Genomic DNA, 17,006 nt, shown 5'->3' with positions numbered 1-17,006 from the left:
CCAAATGTCATCATTGTGGAATTGATGAAATAAATTATACCACTTTCATACAATAAAAAATGATGAGGAAACCGTATATGCATTGATGTGGAAATGTCTCCAAGTTAAGGGGAAAAGCAAGGTACAGAACATATATATAACATTTTACCTTTTATGGAAAAAAAAAGTAGTAGTAGGAATCCACATTCCTATTTACTTGTGTATTCATAAAGACATGCTGTAAGTATATATAAGAACAGTGACTATGTCTGGGACAGGGGGTGAACACAGGGGAAACGAGGATGGGAGGGAGAGTTTTCACTCTATGTGATTATCCTTTGGGGTTTATAACCATGTGAGTGTATTATTTATTCAAAAAATAAATAATACAATAAAATTTAAAATAACCGTTTATTGTGGCCTTCAGAACAAGCAACCTGGGCTGATTCTCCACACCTACAAGTCTTGATGTTTGTTGTGGAGCTCTTCAAACTGGGTGCATGTTGAGGAGGCCACAGCCACTCCAGTGGTTACCCTGGTGAGATGTGGTACTCCAGACCAGAATGCAGATGTCCATTTTCCAGAACAACAGTGGGAGGACAGGTCTTTGAGTTTCTTACTGAGGAGAATCAGCATCATGAAGGTTCTGAGATTCAGATCCATTGTGCACAGGACAGCTCCAAGAAAGGAGGGCCCTTGGGCTGCCTACTACTAAGCACTCAGTACCCTAGTACTGAGACATCAGCTGTTCCCGACTCACAAAGGAAGAATGGTGGTAGCGATCCCGAGTAGCGAAGTCTGCGTTCTCCTGGGTGAGCTGAGTCATTTCCATGTCAACCCTAGCCAGGGATGGCGCCAAAATTATCTGCTCTTGGGGAGATCTCAAGCTCCTTCAGTGAGAGAAACACAGAGGGCAGTCAGAAAGACGAAGTACTGTAACAGCAGAGATGAGTCTCCTCTGGGATAGAGTAACAATCTACAAAAATGTCATTGTGCTATTATCTTGTACTTATTATTTAATATGGATTTAAATAAAATAACTGCGGAACACTATGTGTATAATAGTTTATGAACCCAAACTGTAATAAATATATATCAAAATAAGGGGAGAGAGTGAGATTTATCTCTCTTTAGTAGAAACAGGTAAAACTGCATCCACCCAATAGGAGGCAACCCACAAAGATAACCATCCAAATGGTATCAAGTTGGGGCTCTACAGCTTTGCTTTGGTTTTCTGTCAAATGAAATCATGGAACGGAGAGGCTGGAAAACTGAGAAGAGTAGGAAGAGAAACTCCCTCTTTGGTTCTTTGGAAAGGAAGTTGAATGAGGAATGGTTCCCAGGGCTAAGGTTTACATAGGAACCAGCTACGATGGGAACTGCAAAGGCTTTTGACACTTCGTTGGCCTGAAGACAAAAAGCAAGTCCTGATATGGATTCCATTGTCACTGAAGTGTCTACATACAGTTGGAGTTAAAATAATCCGGTAAGGGAAAATGTCTGGGATACAAGAGGAAAGTGCTAGAGGCAGAATGCAGTAAGGAAAGATCAGACGGGCAGTCAGGGTACCTATTGAAGATGGATAGTCACAGCTCTGCCACTAGTTAGCCTCACGGCCCCAGGCAAACGCCCCAGGCAAACCTCTTCACCTCCGGTGCCTCTATTTTTCTCATCTTTCAGTCCCTATCAATTCCGTCAGTCTGTGTTAGGTCCTTAAGTCATACCTTAAGCATGGATTTCCTTGTTAAAATTTTACTTAAAAAGAATCATCTACTTCATGAGTAGTAATGTGCGAGTTGTTTAAAGAATATATTTGAGGGGCGCCTGGGTGGCTCAGTCGTTAAGCGGCCGACTGCGGCTCAGGTCATGATCTCGCAGTCCGTGAGTTCGAGCCCCGTGTTGGGCTCTGTGCTGACAGCTCAGAGCCTGGAGTCTGTTTCAGATTCTGTGTCTCCCTCTCTCTGACCCTCCCCCATTCATGCTCTGTCTCTGTCTCAAAAATAAATAAACGTTAAAAAAAATAAAAAAATAAATAAAGAATATATTTGACAATTATTTTTAAAAGGTTCTAAGCTTGTGGAACGTCAGCAGAAAGCTCCAGCTGTCGGCTGCAAGATGTGCTGTTACAGAAGTTCAGATCACAGGACTACAGCTTGCAGCTGCTTGCTGAGAACATACCCAAATCAGAAAGATGGGAGGTTTTCTGAGAAATGAGTTAATTTCTCTAAAGGTTGGATCTCCAGGAAGTGAGGTTAGGAGGTGACAAAAATGCCATGCCAGTCAACATACAAGTGTTTTTGCTGATGTATTTTTTTGTTAATGCCCTTTTTTTTTAGCTGAAACCATTGCATTCTTCTGAGTTTGGGGAAATAATATGCTTCACTTTTACAGCAGAATGGCCTGAGAATTCTCACCTGGGCAGTTGCTAGGACTTCTAAAAGAAAGTTCTCTCAAGGCAAGGTCAGGCCAATTTCACATAATTCTGGAAATTATATGTGTAACAGAGGAAATAACATAGCCAAAGTCCTTTGCCCAAACACATTCTACAATATTATTCTTCTTTGGTTTTGAAGAGCCTCTAGGACTATAGTTGTGGTGGGTGGATGGAACAAAACCTTCCAAACTACAAAACAGAAACACAGCTAGCAATTTCTACTTTTAAATGAATCACCATGTCTTGGTCCTTTCACCCTCCTGAATAACCACCAGGGTACCTCACCCTGAGGCCAGCAAGTGTGATGTTGACACTTAGCTGATGCCTCTACCACCCACTTTACAAGCCCACAGAGCTTTCAATAGTGTGCACTGGGTTCCATTCCAACCAAAGCACTATCCTTTTCTAGGAGGAATAATCTCCTCCTAGAACACTGCTTTTTCTACATAGTACTACAGTGACCTCAGAGGTGAGATTCCTTGAGTTCAGAGTGCAGCTTAAGGAGTAGTGACCTCTCATGGTCATTTATAGGCTTTAAACCCAGACATGCCTAAAAATATTCCTGCAAATCAGATAAGGCCAAATACTGTCAATCACACATCACTTGCAGCTAGCTCCAGATTCTGTAGGTGACTTCTACACAGAATCTATGTCCACTCAAACTCTACTTTCCCCTAGGACTAGGTGTTAGGGGAAAATGCCAGTGTGTTGTGACATGTCATCCAACCTGGTGCCTCAGACTGGAAGAGAGGCCAAGAGGTGACCCGCCCCCTTCTATAGCTAGGCAAAGGATGTTAGCCCAGCTTCCAGGCAGACAGGGGTTCGCCACACACACACCACCTCCTCCCAGCCCTTTCCCTGTTGGTTTCCATGGCCCCTGCTCCTTTTTGTCATCATCCTAGGCTCTAACACCTAGGTTTCATCTCTTCACCAACTTGAACGGATTGCTAGTGCTTATAAAGAGTTGTCTTTAAAAGAATTCTTAGGAGGGAAGAATGGGGAGTTAGTTTAATGGGTATAGGCCTTCTGTTTTGTAGATGGAGAGTTCTGGAGATGGATGGTGCGGATGGTTGCATGACGATGTGAATGGACTTAATGCCACTGAACTGTATGCTTAAAAATGGCTAAGATGGCAAGGTTTATGATATGTGTATTTTACCACAATAAAAAAAAAACTGGGGCAAGAGGATTCTGAACTTACATCTGGGATCAATGGGAAAGGCTGCCATTATCCATTAGCAATGTCAGGGCATGGAAGGTGCAAATACTATTAAGTATGACCCAGATATCTATAGTTTCAGAAACAAACCAACAAAATGAAACAAAATAAACACTTGGTTGGGTCCTGACTGGATTTGCCCAGCCTGCCGCTTCGACTCTGCACTGGTATTGAAAGGGGAAGGAAGTGATTTTCCAGAATCCCAAGGCCTTCAAAGTTGAGGAAGCATTGCTACTGGAAGGGTGTTGGAAAAAGAGGAGAGAGATGAGAGCACTCCTGAAACCTTACCTTCTACATGAGCCCTCCTCCTGCTTCTCAAGACAGTTTGTTCTTCCCTTTCCCCGTGTATTTGAACATGGAGGGCCCACAGAAATCCTCCAGCATCTCTGCTCTGTTTCTGTACTCGTTTTCACCAATACAATCATGTCAGCTACCTCTGATTTGAGATGGCAGATGGGTGGTGTTTCAGGCCTTAATCTTGTGTATGATTGTGTATTGATGCTGGTGTGTCTTAGGCTGCACACTGACAGCAGCTCTCTTGACTCATCACCCAGCGATCACATTCTAAATAAAGCCTCTATTCGTGATTCCTGAGGGTAAGAAGGGAAGAAGCCTGAGCCAGAGGAAGCTTCTGATGAGCTGAGGCTGGGGGGCAGGGTTGTGGGGGGGCAGCGAGGAGCAGAGTCTTAGTGTCCTTGAGGTTGTCAAATGCCAGGTTCCCATTCCACAGTTCGCTTAAACCTAGCCAGGGGCTAGACACCCTTAGTACCATACCTCTCAGGGCCCCAGAGTAGCACAGACCTGCAGGAGGGGATCAGAAGAGACTTCATCCACCTGAGGAAGCTGAAGTTGGAGGCTGATCCTACAGGGAAGACATATACACAAATATTGATTAAAGGCTCTATGTATGCATCCAGGAGCTCAGTTTTAATAGTGTGATTATACACTCTCTGATACACACACAGAATTAGCACAGTTTTTTTTTTCATTTTTCAGTTTAACTAAACTTTATTCATGGTAATACTCCGACAGCAACCAGCTAAGGACTTTGTACCCAAATGTAGTTTTCAAACCTATATTTCAACAATTTCTAAAATTCAAAATCCCAAGAAAGAAACTAAATACAGTGCTATACAGGAAAAAGCAGAGGGTTTGCTAACTTCAGTCTTAGGAATTTAAAATTATTTTGATAATCTCTTAGATTCAAATTGGTGATACGTTAAATACATGGTATAAAATCCCCTACTAGACCATTCACTCTTTAAGGATAGAAAGGATGTCTTTTTCATCTTGGAACACTCACAGTACAACACCCACAGAACCTGGCACTTAGGATGTTTCAATAGGTGTTAAGTGACTCACATACCTCAATATGTAGAAACGTCAGAGCTGAAGTTTGAAGTGAGACTGTTGTGATACTACCCAAGTTTCTTGACATCAGACACACTGATTAGAATAGGACTTATCAACTTTTTTTTTAATCCATCCCTCCTTTGATGTGGGTTTTTTAAAAATCTCACATAATAAATTATATATATATAAAACTTTAGGAAATCAAATCAAATGGTGCTCGCTTTGGCAGCACATATACTAAAATTGGAAGGAAATCAAATCAAACGTAATTTTTTTAAATGCTTCTCCAAATTTTATATATATGTATATGTATATATGTATACCTATACATGTATATGCTTACATATGCATACATATATGCGTATATGTATGTATGTATATGGTACAGTGAATATATATCTACCATATACACCAAACACACATATATACATATATATACATAACATTGGTTAATAAGATAATATTCAATATATAATCAGAATGTTAGCATTATGGGGCTTACATTAGAATCTTGGCTAATGTCAACAGTATGCCCCTAATAACATTTATTTCCTCAGTTTCATTCAGGGTTCTTATGGTTAACGGGAGAATAAATTTTAGATCTGCATTAATTCTACAATTGTAAGAGAAAGTTCCTAATATATTTTGATACTCTCAGTAGAAAGAAAATGAACATTTTACTGACCCTTCTTATGTGTGATCACTTAGGTTCTAAATTATCTAAATTTCAGATGTAGATTGGCCTGAAATTTTATTTCATGTTTTCCTGTGAATAAGTTTCTGGGAAATATTTAAATTTCTTAATATCAAACTAATTTCTAAGAAATTTAGAAGCAATCACTAATGTAATCCCTATGTTAATCAAAATATATTCTATCCATTAAACTAGCTGATACTAGGACCTCTCCTTAGCATGACTTTTTCTAAAGCATTATTTTTCACATAAGTGGGACTTAAAATGTTTGCAGTGCTTTACTTTCAAAACTCTACATCAGGGGCGCCTGGGTGGCTCAGTCAGTTGAGTGTCTGACTCTTGATCTCAGCTCAAGTTTTGATCTCAGGGTCTTGAGTTCAAGCCCTGTGTTGGGCTCCAGACTGGGTGTGAAGCCTACCTAAACAAACAAACAAACAAAGTAAACCTCTATACATCAAACTATTCTAATTCTGAAGAACTTTTTTTTTCTTTTCAGTTTGCCTGGATTGTTATGGTTTGATTTAGTTAGAACTTGAAACTAATTGCTTCATTTTAAATTGGGGCATCATAGAATTTTGTTTAAAAGTGCTCTCAACTGTATATATATTTTTAAGTTTATTTATTTTGAGAGAGAGAGAAAGCACACACTCATGGTGGGGAGAGCAGTTGGAGGAGGGGCAGAGGGAGAGGGGGAGAGAGAGAATCCCAAACAGGCTCTGTACTGTCAGCATCAACCCCACAGTGGAGCTGGATCTCATGAACTGTGAGCTCATGACCTGAGTCAAAATCAAGAGTCAGACGTTCAACTGACTGCGCCACCCTGGCACTCCTCAACTGTATTTTTTAAACAGCTTTATTACTGAGGAATAACTGACATATAATCAGAGTACTGACTGTGTTTTCTTACTTTCTTTATTATTGCCACTCTGGAATTTGTGGCCTTGATCCTGGAGGTGGAGCTAATTCCTAGAGATAGCCAACTCCCCTGTGAGCATACTTTTGATATACAAACCAACCAATCCAGAGCCCTTACCCCCAATCTCCTCCTTTGTTAAACTCCCACACACTGAGATACTCCCCTGCCAGGGGACAGCTTGTGACTCCAGGGCCAGGGACAGCTAGTGACCACTCCTCAAGCCCAGAGCCCACTGAAATTATTCAAACTATCCAAACCTAAACTCACTCAGCTACCTACCTGCCTCACCCATTCCTTCCCATTAAAACTCCAATTATGGCTCTGAGCCTTGTTCTCTTCTCTTCTTCTTCTGCCTCCTGACCAACCTGGTCCTTCCCCATGTGGCCCTGAGTGGTATGCCATGCTTCCTCTTTCTAGGGGTCTGTCAGTATAAGCTTCTTCCTTCTTGACAATCACTTCTGTGTGTGTGTGTGTGTGTGTGTGTGTGTGTGTGTGTGTGTGTGTATCTTACCATTTCTGTGCCTGTGTTTAATCTTACTAATTAAAACAAATCCTGGGTACATTTTTAGAACAAACTACATGTATTTAAAGTGTAAAATTTGGTAAGTATTGACACATATATGTACTGTGAAACCATTACCACAAACAAAATAATGAACAAATCTATTACCTCCAATAGTTTCCTCAAGTCACTTCATAAGACCTCTCTCCCACACATTCCCCCAACCCACAAACCCCATCCAAAAGCAACCACAGATCTGCTGTCATTATAGATTAGTTTGCATTTTCAATAATTATAGATATATGAAATAATATACTATGTACTCTTTTTGTCTGGTTTCTTTCACTCATCATCATTATTTTGAGATTCATCCATGTTACTGCATGTATCAATAGTCCATTCTTTAAAAAAAGTAAGTTCATTCTTTTTACTGTTGAGTAGTAGTCCATTGTATGGCTGTACTACAATTTATTTATAGAGTCACCTGTTGTTGGACATATGGGTTGTTTCTAGTTTGGGGCTACTTACAAATTAAGCTGCTATGAATATTCATGTACTTTTTTTGAGAGAGAGAGTGGGAGAGAGGGGCAGCGAGAGAGGGAGAGAAAATCCCAAGCAGGCTCCACACTCAACGTGGAGCCTGACGTGGAGTTCAATCTCACAACTGTAAGATCATGACCTGGGCCAAAATCTAGAGTTAGTAGCCCAACTGACTGAGTCACCTACGCGCCCCATGTCATGTTTTTAATGGCCATATTCTTTCATTCATCTTGGGTAAATAACTAGAAGTACGGTAGCTGGTTCATATAGCAGGTATAGATTTAACTTTTTGGGGGGGGATTTTATTTATTTATATATTTTTTAAATTTTAATTCCAGTGTAGTTAACATACAGCATTATATTAGTTTCAGGCATATAATATAGTGATTCAATTCCCTTCATCACCAGCACTCATCACAACAAGTGTACTCCTTAATCCCCACCACCTATTTCACACACATACCCTCATCTCCCCTGTTTAATTTTTTAAAAATTTTTTAACATTTATTTATTATTGGGAGACAGAGCATGAGCATGGGAGGGGCAGAGAGAGGAGGAGACACAGAATCTGAAGCAGGCTCCAGGCTCTGAGCTGTCAGCACAGAGCCCGACGTGGGGCTTGAACTCATGAATGCAAGATCATGACCTGAGCCGAAGTAAGATGTTCAACCAACTGAGCCACCCAGGCGCCCCTCCCCTGTTTAATTTTTTAATAAATTGCCAAACTGTTATACAAAATGATTGTATCATTTTTACACTCCCACCTGCAGTGTATGATAGTTCTCCTTGGAATATCTTCACCAACATATGACATGGTCAGTACTTTTAATTTTAGTCTTATAAATAGGTATATAGTAATATGTTATGATTTTAATTGCATTTCCTAATAACCACTCATGTTGAACATCTTCATATGCTTATTTGCCATCCATTTATGTTCTTTAGTGAAATCTATTTAAAATTCTTGCCCATTTTTGTTGTCATATTGAATATTGAGAGTTTTTATATGTTCTAGATACAAGTCCTTTATAAGATATGTGAATTGCTAATATTCTCTCACAGCCTATGTCTTGCCAGTATATTTGGAAGATCAGAGTTCTCAGTTTTGATGAAGTCCAATTTTTCAACTCTTTTCCTGTATTGAGTGTTATGTCTAAGAAATCTTTGCTTCACTCACAGTCACAGTTTCTCATATTTTATTTTAGAAACTTTATAATTTGGGGTTTTACATTTAGTTCTATGATCTATTTTGAGTTATTTTTATATTGTATGATGTATGCATTGAATATGGATTTCCAGTTGTTACAGCACCAATTGCTGAGAAGACTTTTCATTCACTGAATTGCCTTTGCACCTTTTTTGAAAATCAACTGACCATGTATGTGTGGGCTAATTTTTGGACTCTCTATTTTGGCTACTGATTTATTTGTCTATCTTGATGCCAATACCATACCATCTCGATTGCTTTAGCTTATAATCAGTCTCGAAATCAGGTAATGTAAGTTCTCCAACTTAGTTCTTTTACAAAGCTGGTTGGACTACTCTAGGTTTTTTGCATTTCCATATAAATATTTTGGAATCCATTTGCCAGTTGCTACACAAAAGGTAGCTGAGATTTTTATTAGGATTGTGTTGAATCTATGGAACAATTTGGGGAGAACTGGCATTAAGAATACTGAATTGGGTGCCTCAGTAGCTCAGTCGGTAAAGCATCTGACTCTTGATCTCAGCTCAGGTCTTGATCTTAGCGTCGTGAGTTAAAGCCCTGCATTGGTCCCTATGCTGCATATGGTTATATTCAACTTGTTAATGTTTTGTTATGATCTTTTGCATCTACATTCATGAAGGATATTGGTGTGCAGTTTTCCAAAGAGTTTCTATGGAATTAATATTCTTCTCTTCCTTAAATATTTGGTAGTTTGCATTAGTGAAGCCATCTGGACCTAGAGTTTTCTCTGTGGGAAGGTTTTTAATGACAAGGTATTTACATGACCTAAATAGTCCTACGTTTCTTCTAGAGAGAACTTTGGTAGTTTATATCTTTCAAGGAATTTGTCCAATTTATCTAAGTTGCCACATTTATTGGCACATAACTATTTATAGTATTTCTTTGTTTTTCTTTTAATATCTGTAGCCTCTAGTAATGCCATCTCTCTCACTTCTGGTATTGATAGTTTTATAACTTCTCTCCTTTTATACTCATCAGTATGGCTAAAGATTTGTCAATTTTACTGATGTCACGTAACCAGATTTTTGTTTCACTGGCATTCTCCCTATGTAAAATTTTTATTGATTTCTACTTTGATATTTATTCTTTTTTTTCTTCGTATTTGAGATTAATTTGCTCTTCTTTCTCCAGTTTCTTAAATTGGAGGCTGGGGTCATTGATTTCAGACATTTCTTCATTTCTAATATAAGCATTTGATGCTATAAATTTCCTTCCAACTACTGAATTAGCTTCATCCCATAATTTTGAAATGTTACATTTTAATTTTTGTTCAGTTCAAAATATTTTGTAATTCCACTTTTTTAAATGTTTATCTTCTTTATTTTGAGAGAGAAAGAGAGCATGCAAGCAGGGGAGAGGCAGAGATAGAGGGAGAGAGAAAGAATCTCAAGCAGGCTCTGCATCATCAGCACAGAGCCTGACGTGGGGCTTGAGCTCACAAACCATGAGATCATGACCTGAGCCAAAATCAAGGATCAGATGCTTAACTGACTGAACCACCCAAATACCCCTGTAATTTCACTTTGGACGACAAGTTATTTAGTTTCCTTAGTATTCTTAGTCATTTAGTGTTATTTAGTGTTCTTTGGTTTCTAAATATTTTGATAACCAGAATATTATTCTATTACTTATTTCTAATTCCCCTTTAGTCAAAGAACATACTTTGTTCTTGAATTTACCTGAATGCTTTTAAATTTGTTGTGACTTTTTTTTTTTAAATCCGAGAATATGGTTTATCCTGGCAAGTTCATATATACTTGAAGAAAATGTATATTCTGTTGTTGTTAGGTGGCATGTTCTATAAATGTCAATTTGCTTGGGATTGTTGGCAATGTTATTCAAGTCTTCTAAAGTCTTACTGATTTGGAGCACTTGGGTGGCTCAGTTGGTTAAGTATCTGACTCCTGATTTTGACTCAGGTCCCGATCTCACGATTTATGAGACTGAGCTCCATGTCAGGCTCTGTTAGCTCGGAGCCTGCTTAGAATTCTCTCTCTTTCCCTCTCTCTCTGCCCCTCCCCCACTAGTGCTCTCTCTCTCTCTCTCTCTCTCTCTGCTCAAAATAAACATTTAAAAATAAATAAATAAAGTGTTACTGATTTTATGCCTACTTATTTTAGCAATTATTGAGAGAGAGGTGTTGGAATTTCTGACTATAATTATAAACTTTTCTATTTCTTTTTGCAGTTCTGTCAGGTTTTGCATCATGTTATTTTAAAGCTCTGTTTCTTTTTTTTTTCTTTAATGCTTATTTATTTTGAGAGAGAGGGAGAGAGAGAGTCCCAAGCAGGCTCCACCCTGCCAGCACACAGCCTGATGTGGGGCTTGACCTCATGAACTGTGAGATCATGACCAGAGCAGAAATCAAGAGTTGGACACTTACCAAATGAGACACCCAGGCACTCCTCAAAGCTCTGTTCTAAGTACATAAATGTTAAGGTTTGTTATATCCTCTTGATGCATTTTTCCCTTTATTTTTATGAAATGACCCTCTTTATCCTTTACCTTTATGAAATGACCCTCTTTATATCTCTGATAAGATTCTTTTCTCTGAAATCTGTTTTGTCTGGTGTTAGTATAATCAGTCCAGCTTTGTTTTGATTCATGTTATCATGATATTATCTTTTCCCACCCCTTTACTTTTAACTTATTTGTGCCTTTATTATTTTTTTTAATGTTTATTTATTTAGGCGGGGGGAGAGTGCAAGTGTGTGCGTGTGTGCTAGCTGGGGAGGGGCAGAGAGAGAGAGGGAGAGTCCCAAGCAGACCCCATGCTCAGCATGGAGCCCTGTGTGGGGCTTGATCTCACAACCATGAGATCATGACCTGAGCCAAAGTCAAGAGTCAGACCCTTAACCAACTGAGCCACCCATGTAACCCATGTGTCTTTATATTTAAAGTAGATTCCCTATAGGCAGCATATAGCTGCTTTTTTATTGAATCTGACAATCTCAGAGTTTATACCTTTGAATTGTGAATATTTAGACTATTTATATTTAGTGTGTTTATTGATATAACTATATAGGTATATAGGTATAGCTAGGTTTATTGATATAGTTGTAAACCACCCTTCTGTTTTTTGTTTGTCTTATATGTCCTTTATGATCATTTTCCTTTTTCCTGCTTTATTTCTATTTGAGCCTTTCTTATATTCAATTTTATCTTCTTTATTGGCTTATTAGCTATAACTCTTTGTTGTATTATTTTAGTGGTTGCTTTAGGACTTGTAGTATACCTTTGTAACTTATCATGGCCTACCTTTTTAAAAATGTTTATTTATTTATTTATTTTGAGAGAGAGAGAGAGCATGAGTAGGGGAGGGGCAGAGAGAGCAAAAATCTTAAGCAGGCTCCACACTGTCAGTGCTCAACCCCATGAACTGTGAGATCAGGACCTGAGCCAAAATCAAGAGTCAGTCGCTTAACTGAGTGCGCCACCCAGGTGCCCCTATCGTGGTCTACCTTTAAGTGATGTTATAGTATTTCACATTAGTATCAGAAACCTAAAGCAGTATGTTCCCATTTCTTTCCTCCTCCCTTGTGCTGCTGTTGTCATCGATTTTACTTCCACACGTCTTATAAACCTTACAAGTTGTTATTATTTTTTGTTACCATTTATATGCATGTTATATTTTTCCTCCTAGACTATAATAAGCTACTTGAAAATGAGATTAGAATCTGAATTAGTTGGCATTTAATAGGTGCTCAAAATGCAGTTTTTTCAATGAAAGCTAAACGAGAAGAAGGAAGATGGCAGCAAAATGGCTTACCAAGGTGAAGCCCTGGACTGGCCCGACCGATATAGAAATATACAATGGCAGCAACACCCATGTTAATGAGGGTATAGACCCACTGGATCACAAACATGATGAGAAGGGACCCAACAGCCTGTGGAAACAGAATACGAAGGCAAGTCACCTAATAGTTTATGACGTGGTAAGCAAGTCACAAGGTAAAGACTTCAAGAAACAACAGTCCCTCTAATCTACCTCTGATCACTATAAATTCTAAACAGAAGTTCACACATAATTCAAAAAACTGCACTTAAGCAGATAGTTGAGAAGACACCCACCCAAAAGTACCCTGTAATCAAAACTATCAATAAATATCCTACCCTAGCTCCTTGTCCTACTTCTCCCTAAAAGAAACAAATTAGAGTGAAATTATGCTAATTTGGTATACCTAGAAATTTAGTGACCCAGAGGTTATCACAGATGATTAATTATTTTTTAAAGTAAACCACTGATTGAAATAAGTGGTTCATTAAATATAATCTTGCCATTTGTAATCCCATCTAAAGTCTAATGTAACACACTTAAATCACATTGCTCCTAATTAAGGGTGTCCTTTTTCCTCTCCCCTCTGCAGCTCCCTAGATCAACATCTCTACCTGAATTCTTTCTCAAGGACAATTGAGATAAAAATGAGGTAACTCACCCCTAACAGGGAGACCCAGGGGTTGCACATGTGGGTGTAGAAAGAAATTGGTCTCCTCTGGATATCTTGGTCCTGGAGCCTAGACTTCAGGAAGAACTCTAAAAAATAAATGAGCCGAATCCTTGGTTACCAATTTGTTACCAAACCCTTTTCTATTTTTAAGAGCAAATATCTATGAATTCCTCCTCTCCAGTTTTGTAACTCAGCCAAAAACAATCTCCATTCACCTCAACTATTAACTCCCTTGACCACACTTGAGGCTAGTAACTTTACATCTCTTAAATCATGATTTCAATCTATCTACCCCTGCTTATCACTTCTTTTTTCTCATTTACTCTGCTGTCTCCCGCCTCCACTGTTCATAGCCTACAGAGGGATCTCCAGTCAATTTGCCCTGGTATGTTTTTGCTTTCTATTACTTACCTCCTCTTTTCAGTACCCTCTTACCCAGCTAAGATTCTATGATCAAAGACTAAGAGCATTCTCTTGCTTACATTACCTGCTTCCACACTTCCACACTTCCATTCCTCAGTGGTCTTACACCTAGTCAACTCATTCGCCTACTCTCTGATGTAACAAACTTATGACCTCTTCTCTCAAAAGAGAGCTTTTATATTCTCTCATCACCAAAGCTACCAAGCCACTTGCATCTGTATCCTCTCTTCTGCCCTCCCTCCTTCTACAGTGGATGAATATCCCTGGCTCTTACATAAGGCACATCCCTCCACTAGTGCCCTGCTCAAGGGCTTTGCTTTTGCATCATCACTTTTTTCCACCAAATACAAATATACTGTAACTTCTCCCACCTAAACAAATATTTCCCAGTCATCCCTCAGCTACTGCTCTATTTCTTTATCTTCCTTAGAGCTAAATTTCTCAAAAGAATTGCCTATACAGTTTCTACCTCCCAATATTTCCTCAGCCCACTCTTAAGATTGTAAACAACACTAAACTTCCCTTCCTACAGTTGCCAATGATGTGAAACTTCAAATTCAATGGTCAACTCACAGTCCTCATCCTACTGGACCTTTCAGACAGCATCTGACACAAGTGATCTCTTTCTACTTGTTGAAACACTACCTCCTCTTGGTTTCTAAGATGACTTGCTCCCCTTGTTTTCCTCCTATCTCACTGGCCACTTCTTGTCAGTCTCCTTTGCTGGCTTACCACCTCCTTCCAGCTTCCGAATATTGGAGTATCTCAGCATTTATTTAGTCCCCAGCAATCTTCTTATTTCCATATATATTCACTCCTAGGAGATCTCATCTAGTCTCAAGTGGCTTTAAATACTATCCACGCACTGATGTTCCAATTTTATATCATCATCGACCTCTCCCTTGAACTGAAGTCTTGAATATTTAGTTGTCTTCTTAATATCTCCCCTTACATGGCTAACAAACACTTCAAACTTTAACATGGTTAAAGCAGAAATCTATTTTCCCCAGGTCTTCTTGATCTGAATAAATGATACTACCATTCACTCAAATATCAAAGATTTATCCTGGACCCCTCTTTTTCACATACCTACATCTATTCCATCAGTAATTCCTGTTGATCCTACCACCAAAATGTATCCAAAATGTGACCACTCCATTGCTCTCCCATCCTAGTCCAAGTCACTTTCATCTTTCATCTGATTTACTGTATTGTGTTCCTGTAGTAGAAACCACAGTCAGAGTATATCCAGGATCTCTCACATCTAGGTGTGGCCAGATGACTAGGTTCTCACCACTGGAATGTGAACAAAAGTGATAAATGTCACTTCTGCACCAAGGTCTTTAGGAGAATAGGTATGCCTCTTCTTTGTGCCTGAAATATGAATATGGTAACTGAGTCCTGACTTTGTATGACAAGGTACTAAGGGATAGTAAAGTCAAAAGAATAGAAGGACCCTGAGTCCCCGAATCAATACATGGAGGAGAGCCGTCCTAGACTATTAGTGCAAGTGAGAAATAAATTTCCGTTGTGTTTGAGTCACTATGTTTTTGGTTATTGTTATAGCAGTTTAGCCTACCTTTATATATCTTCAACAGGGTTTGGTTTGGTTTTAGTTATCTCCTTAAAGCCTAAATCTGATCATATCACAACCCTGACCTGCATGGCCCTTTCCTCACTGTACTCATCCTATCCCTCTCCCCTGGCTCATTCCTCTCCAGTTGCTGCTGGACCTCTGCTGTTCTTGGAATCTGCCAATCCTATTCCCACCTGTACCTTCATACACACCATTTCCTCTGCCTAGAACTCTTCCCCAATATCTCTGCATGGCTCTCTCTTTTATACAATTCAGTTCTCCATTAAAATATCCTCTTCTCAGAGATATCTTTTCTGAAAACCTATCAGAAACAGTAACCTTTCTCTCCACCCTAGTCTCTCTCTCTATCCTGTTACCTTGCTCTATTATCTTTGATAGTACTTATCACTTACTGACATTACAGTTATATATTTGTTTGCTTATTTACTATGTGTCTTTCCCTACTAGAATGCAAGCTCGATGACAGCAGAGGCCTTCTATGTCTATACAGAATGTCCCCCATACCTGAAACAGCATTTGAGATGTGGTAAATATTCCTTACAAGTGGTTAAATGAATAAAGAAATTATCCTAGCCCCCAAGGTAGCCTTTATCCTTTCAACATCTGTCTCCCTTCATTATGTGCTTCCTACTATTATACTTATCTTTTGTACCTCCATACCTTGAGGGCAATGACTGTCTTTTACATCTCTAAATGCCAAATCTTGGCATTTAGAAGTTTGTGTATCGGAAGTGCTCAATAAATGTCTCCTCATTAATTGTGGATTAAAATAAACTCTGCCAAGGTTTATGACTGATTTGAATTAATGGCTTTATTACTTTTTTTTTTTAATTTTTTTTTCGTTTATTTATTTTGGGACAGAGAGAGACCGAGCATGAACGGGGGAGGGGCAGAGAGAGAGGGAGACACAGAATCGGAAACAGGCTCCAGGCTCTGAGCCATCAGCCCAGAGCCTGACGCGGGGCTCGAACTCACGGACCGCGAGATCGTGACCTGGCTGAAGTCGGACGCTTAACCGACTGCACCACCCAGGTACCCCTACTACTTTTTTAAAAAATGGGAATACTATTGATTAACATTAATCAAATTGTACAATTTTAACATGCCCAAGTCATGATTCATTTTTTTAATCGTATGCTTAGTGAAATACAATTGTCCCCTTGGTTATTAAGACGGAAGAGTATTGTTTAAGGACTTAGATTTTTTGCCTCTCTGAGATCTGTGAAATGTTAAGCTCACCCTTTCCCAGTTAATCTCAGTCTCACATAACCTCAATTACACTGTACCTAAGGGAATTGTATGTATGTGTGTATGTTTTCTAAGGGCTCTGAGGGGAAACAAAAGGAAGGGGTGTGCTCTCCAAGCAAGCACAGTGCAGTTTTATATGTCAGCAATGTGAGGGAAAATTCATGCAAGGATTCTCAACTAACCTAACTAACTTGAATAGGTACAACAAAGCAGGCAGACAATTTTTCTGAATTCTGAACAGGTATGGTTTCAAAACCCTTCCAAAATGACTAAAAAAATTTTTTTCTCTTGTCAAGGATTTTGCTAGAAGAAGCAGGTCTTACAGACTAGTGGTGGGAGAGGACAGTCTCTCATGTTATAGATTCTAAAATAATAACCAAGAAAGCAATAACCAATAATAACCAAAGGGGTGCCTGGGTGGCTCA

At 39.1% G+C, this 17,006-nt stretch overlaps 1 protein-coding gene across 1 annotated transcript in view; it reads right to left on the bottom strand.

The window, feature by feature from the left end:
- Positions 1-445: 445 nt before the first annotated feature.
- The window catches only part of SLC12A8 (solute carrier family 12 member 8), a 115,910-nt gene continuing 99,349 nt past the window's right edge, over positions 446-17,006 (bottom strand). Inside the window, exons 10-13 of the mRNA XM_047100435.1 lie at positions 13,302-13,399; positions 12,635-12,752; positions 4,407-4,494; positions 446-869 (exon numbers count right to left, since the gene is read on the bottom strand). Of these exons, the coding sequence (XP_046956391.1) occupies positions 707-869; positions 4,407-4,494; positions 12,635-12,752; positions 13,302-13,399 (467 nt within the window). The 3' untranslated portion in view covers positions 446-706. The remainder of the gene's footprint in view (positions 870-4,406; positions 4,495-12,634; positions 12,753-13,301; positions 13,400-17,006) is intronic.

Source organism: Lynx rufus, unplaced genomic scaffold (assembly GCF_022079265.1).
Source record: "Lynx rufus isolate CCGP_SWC_20201006 ecotype Redwood Valley unplaced genomic scaffold, mLynRuf1.p SCAF_5, whole genome shotgun sequence".
Classification (NCBI taxonomy): domain Eukaryota; kingdom Metazoa; phylum Chordata; class Mammalia; order Carnivora; family Felidae; genus Lynx; species Lynx rufus.
This window is presented reverse-complemented; position numbering and strand designations above follow the sequence as displayed.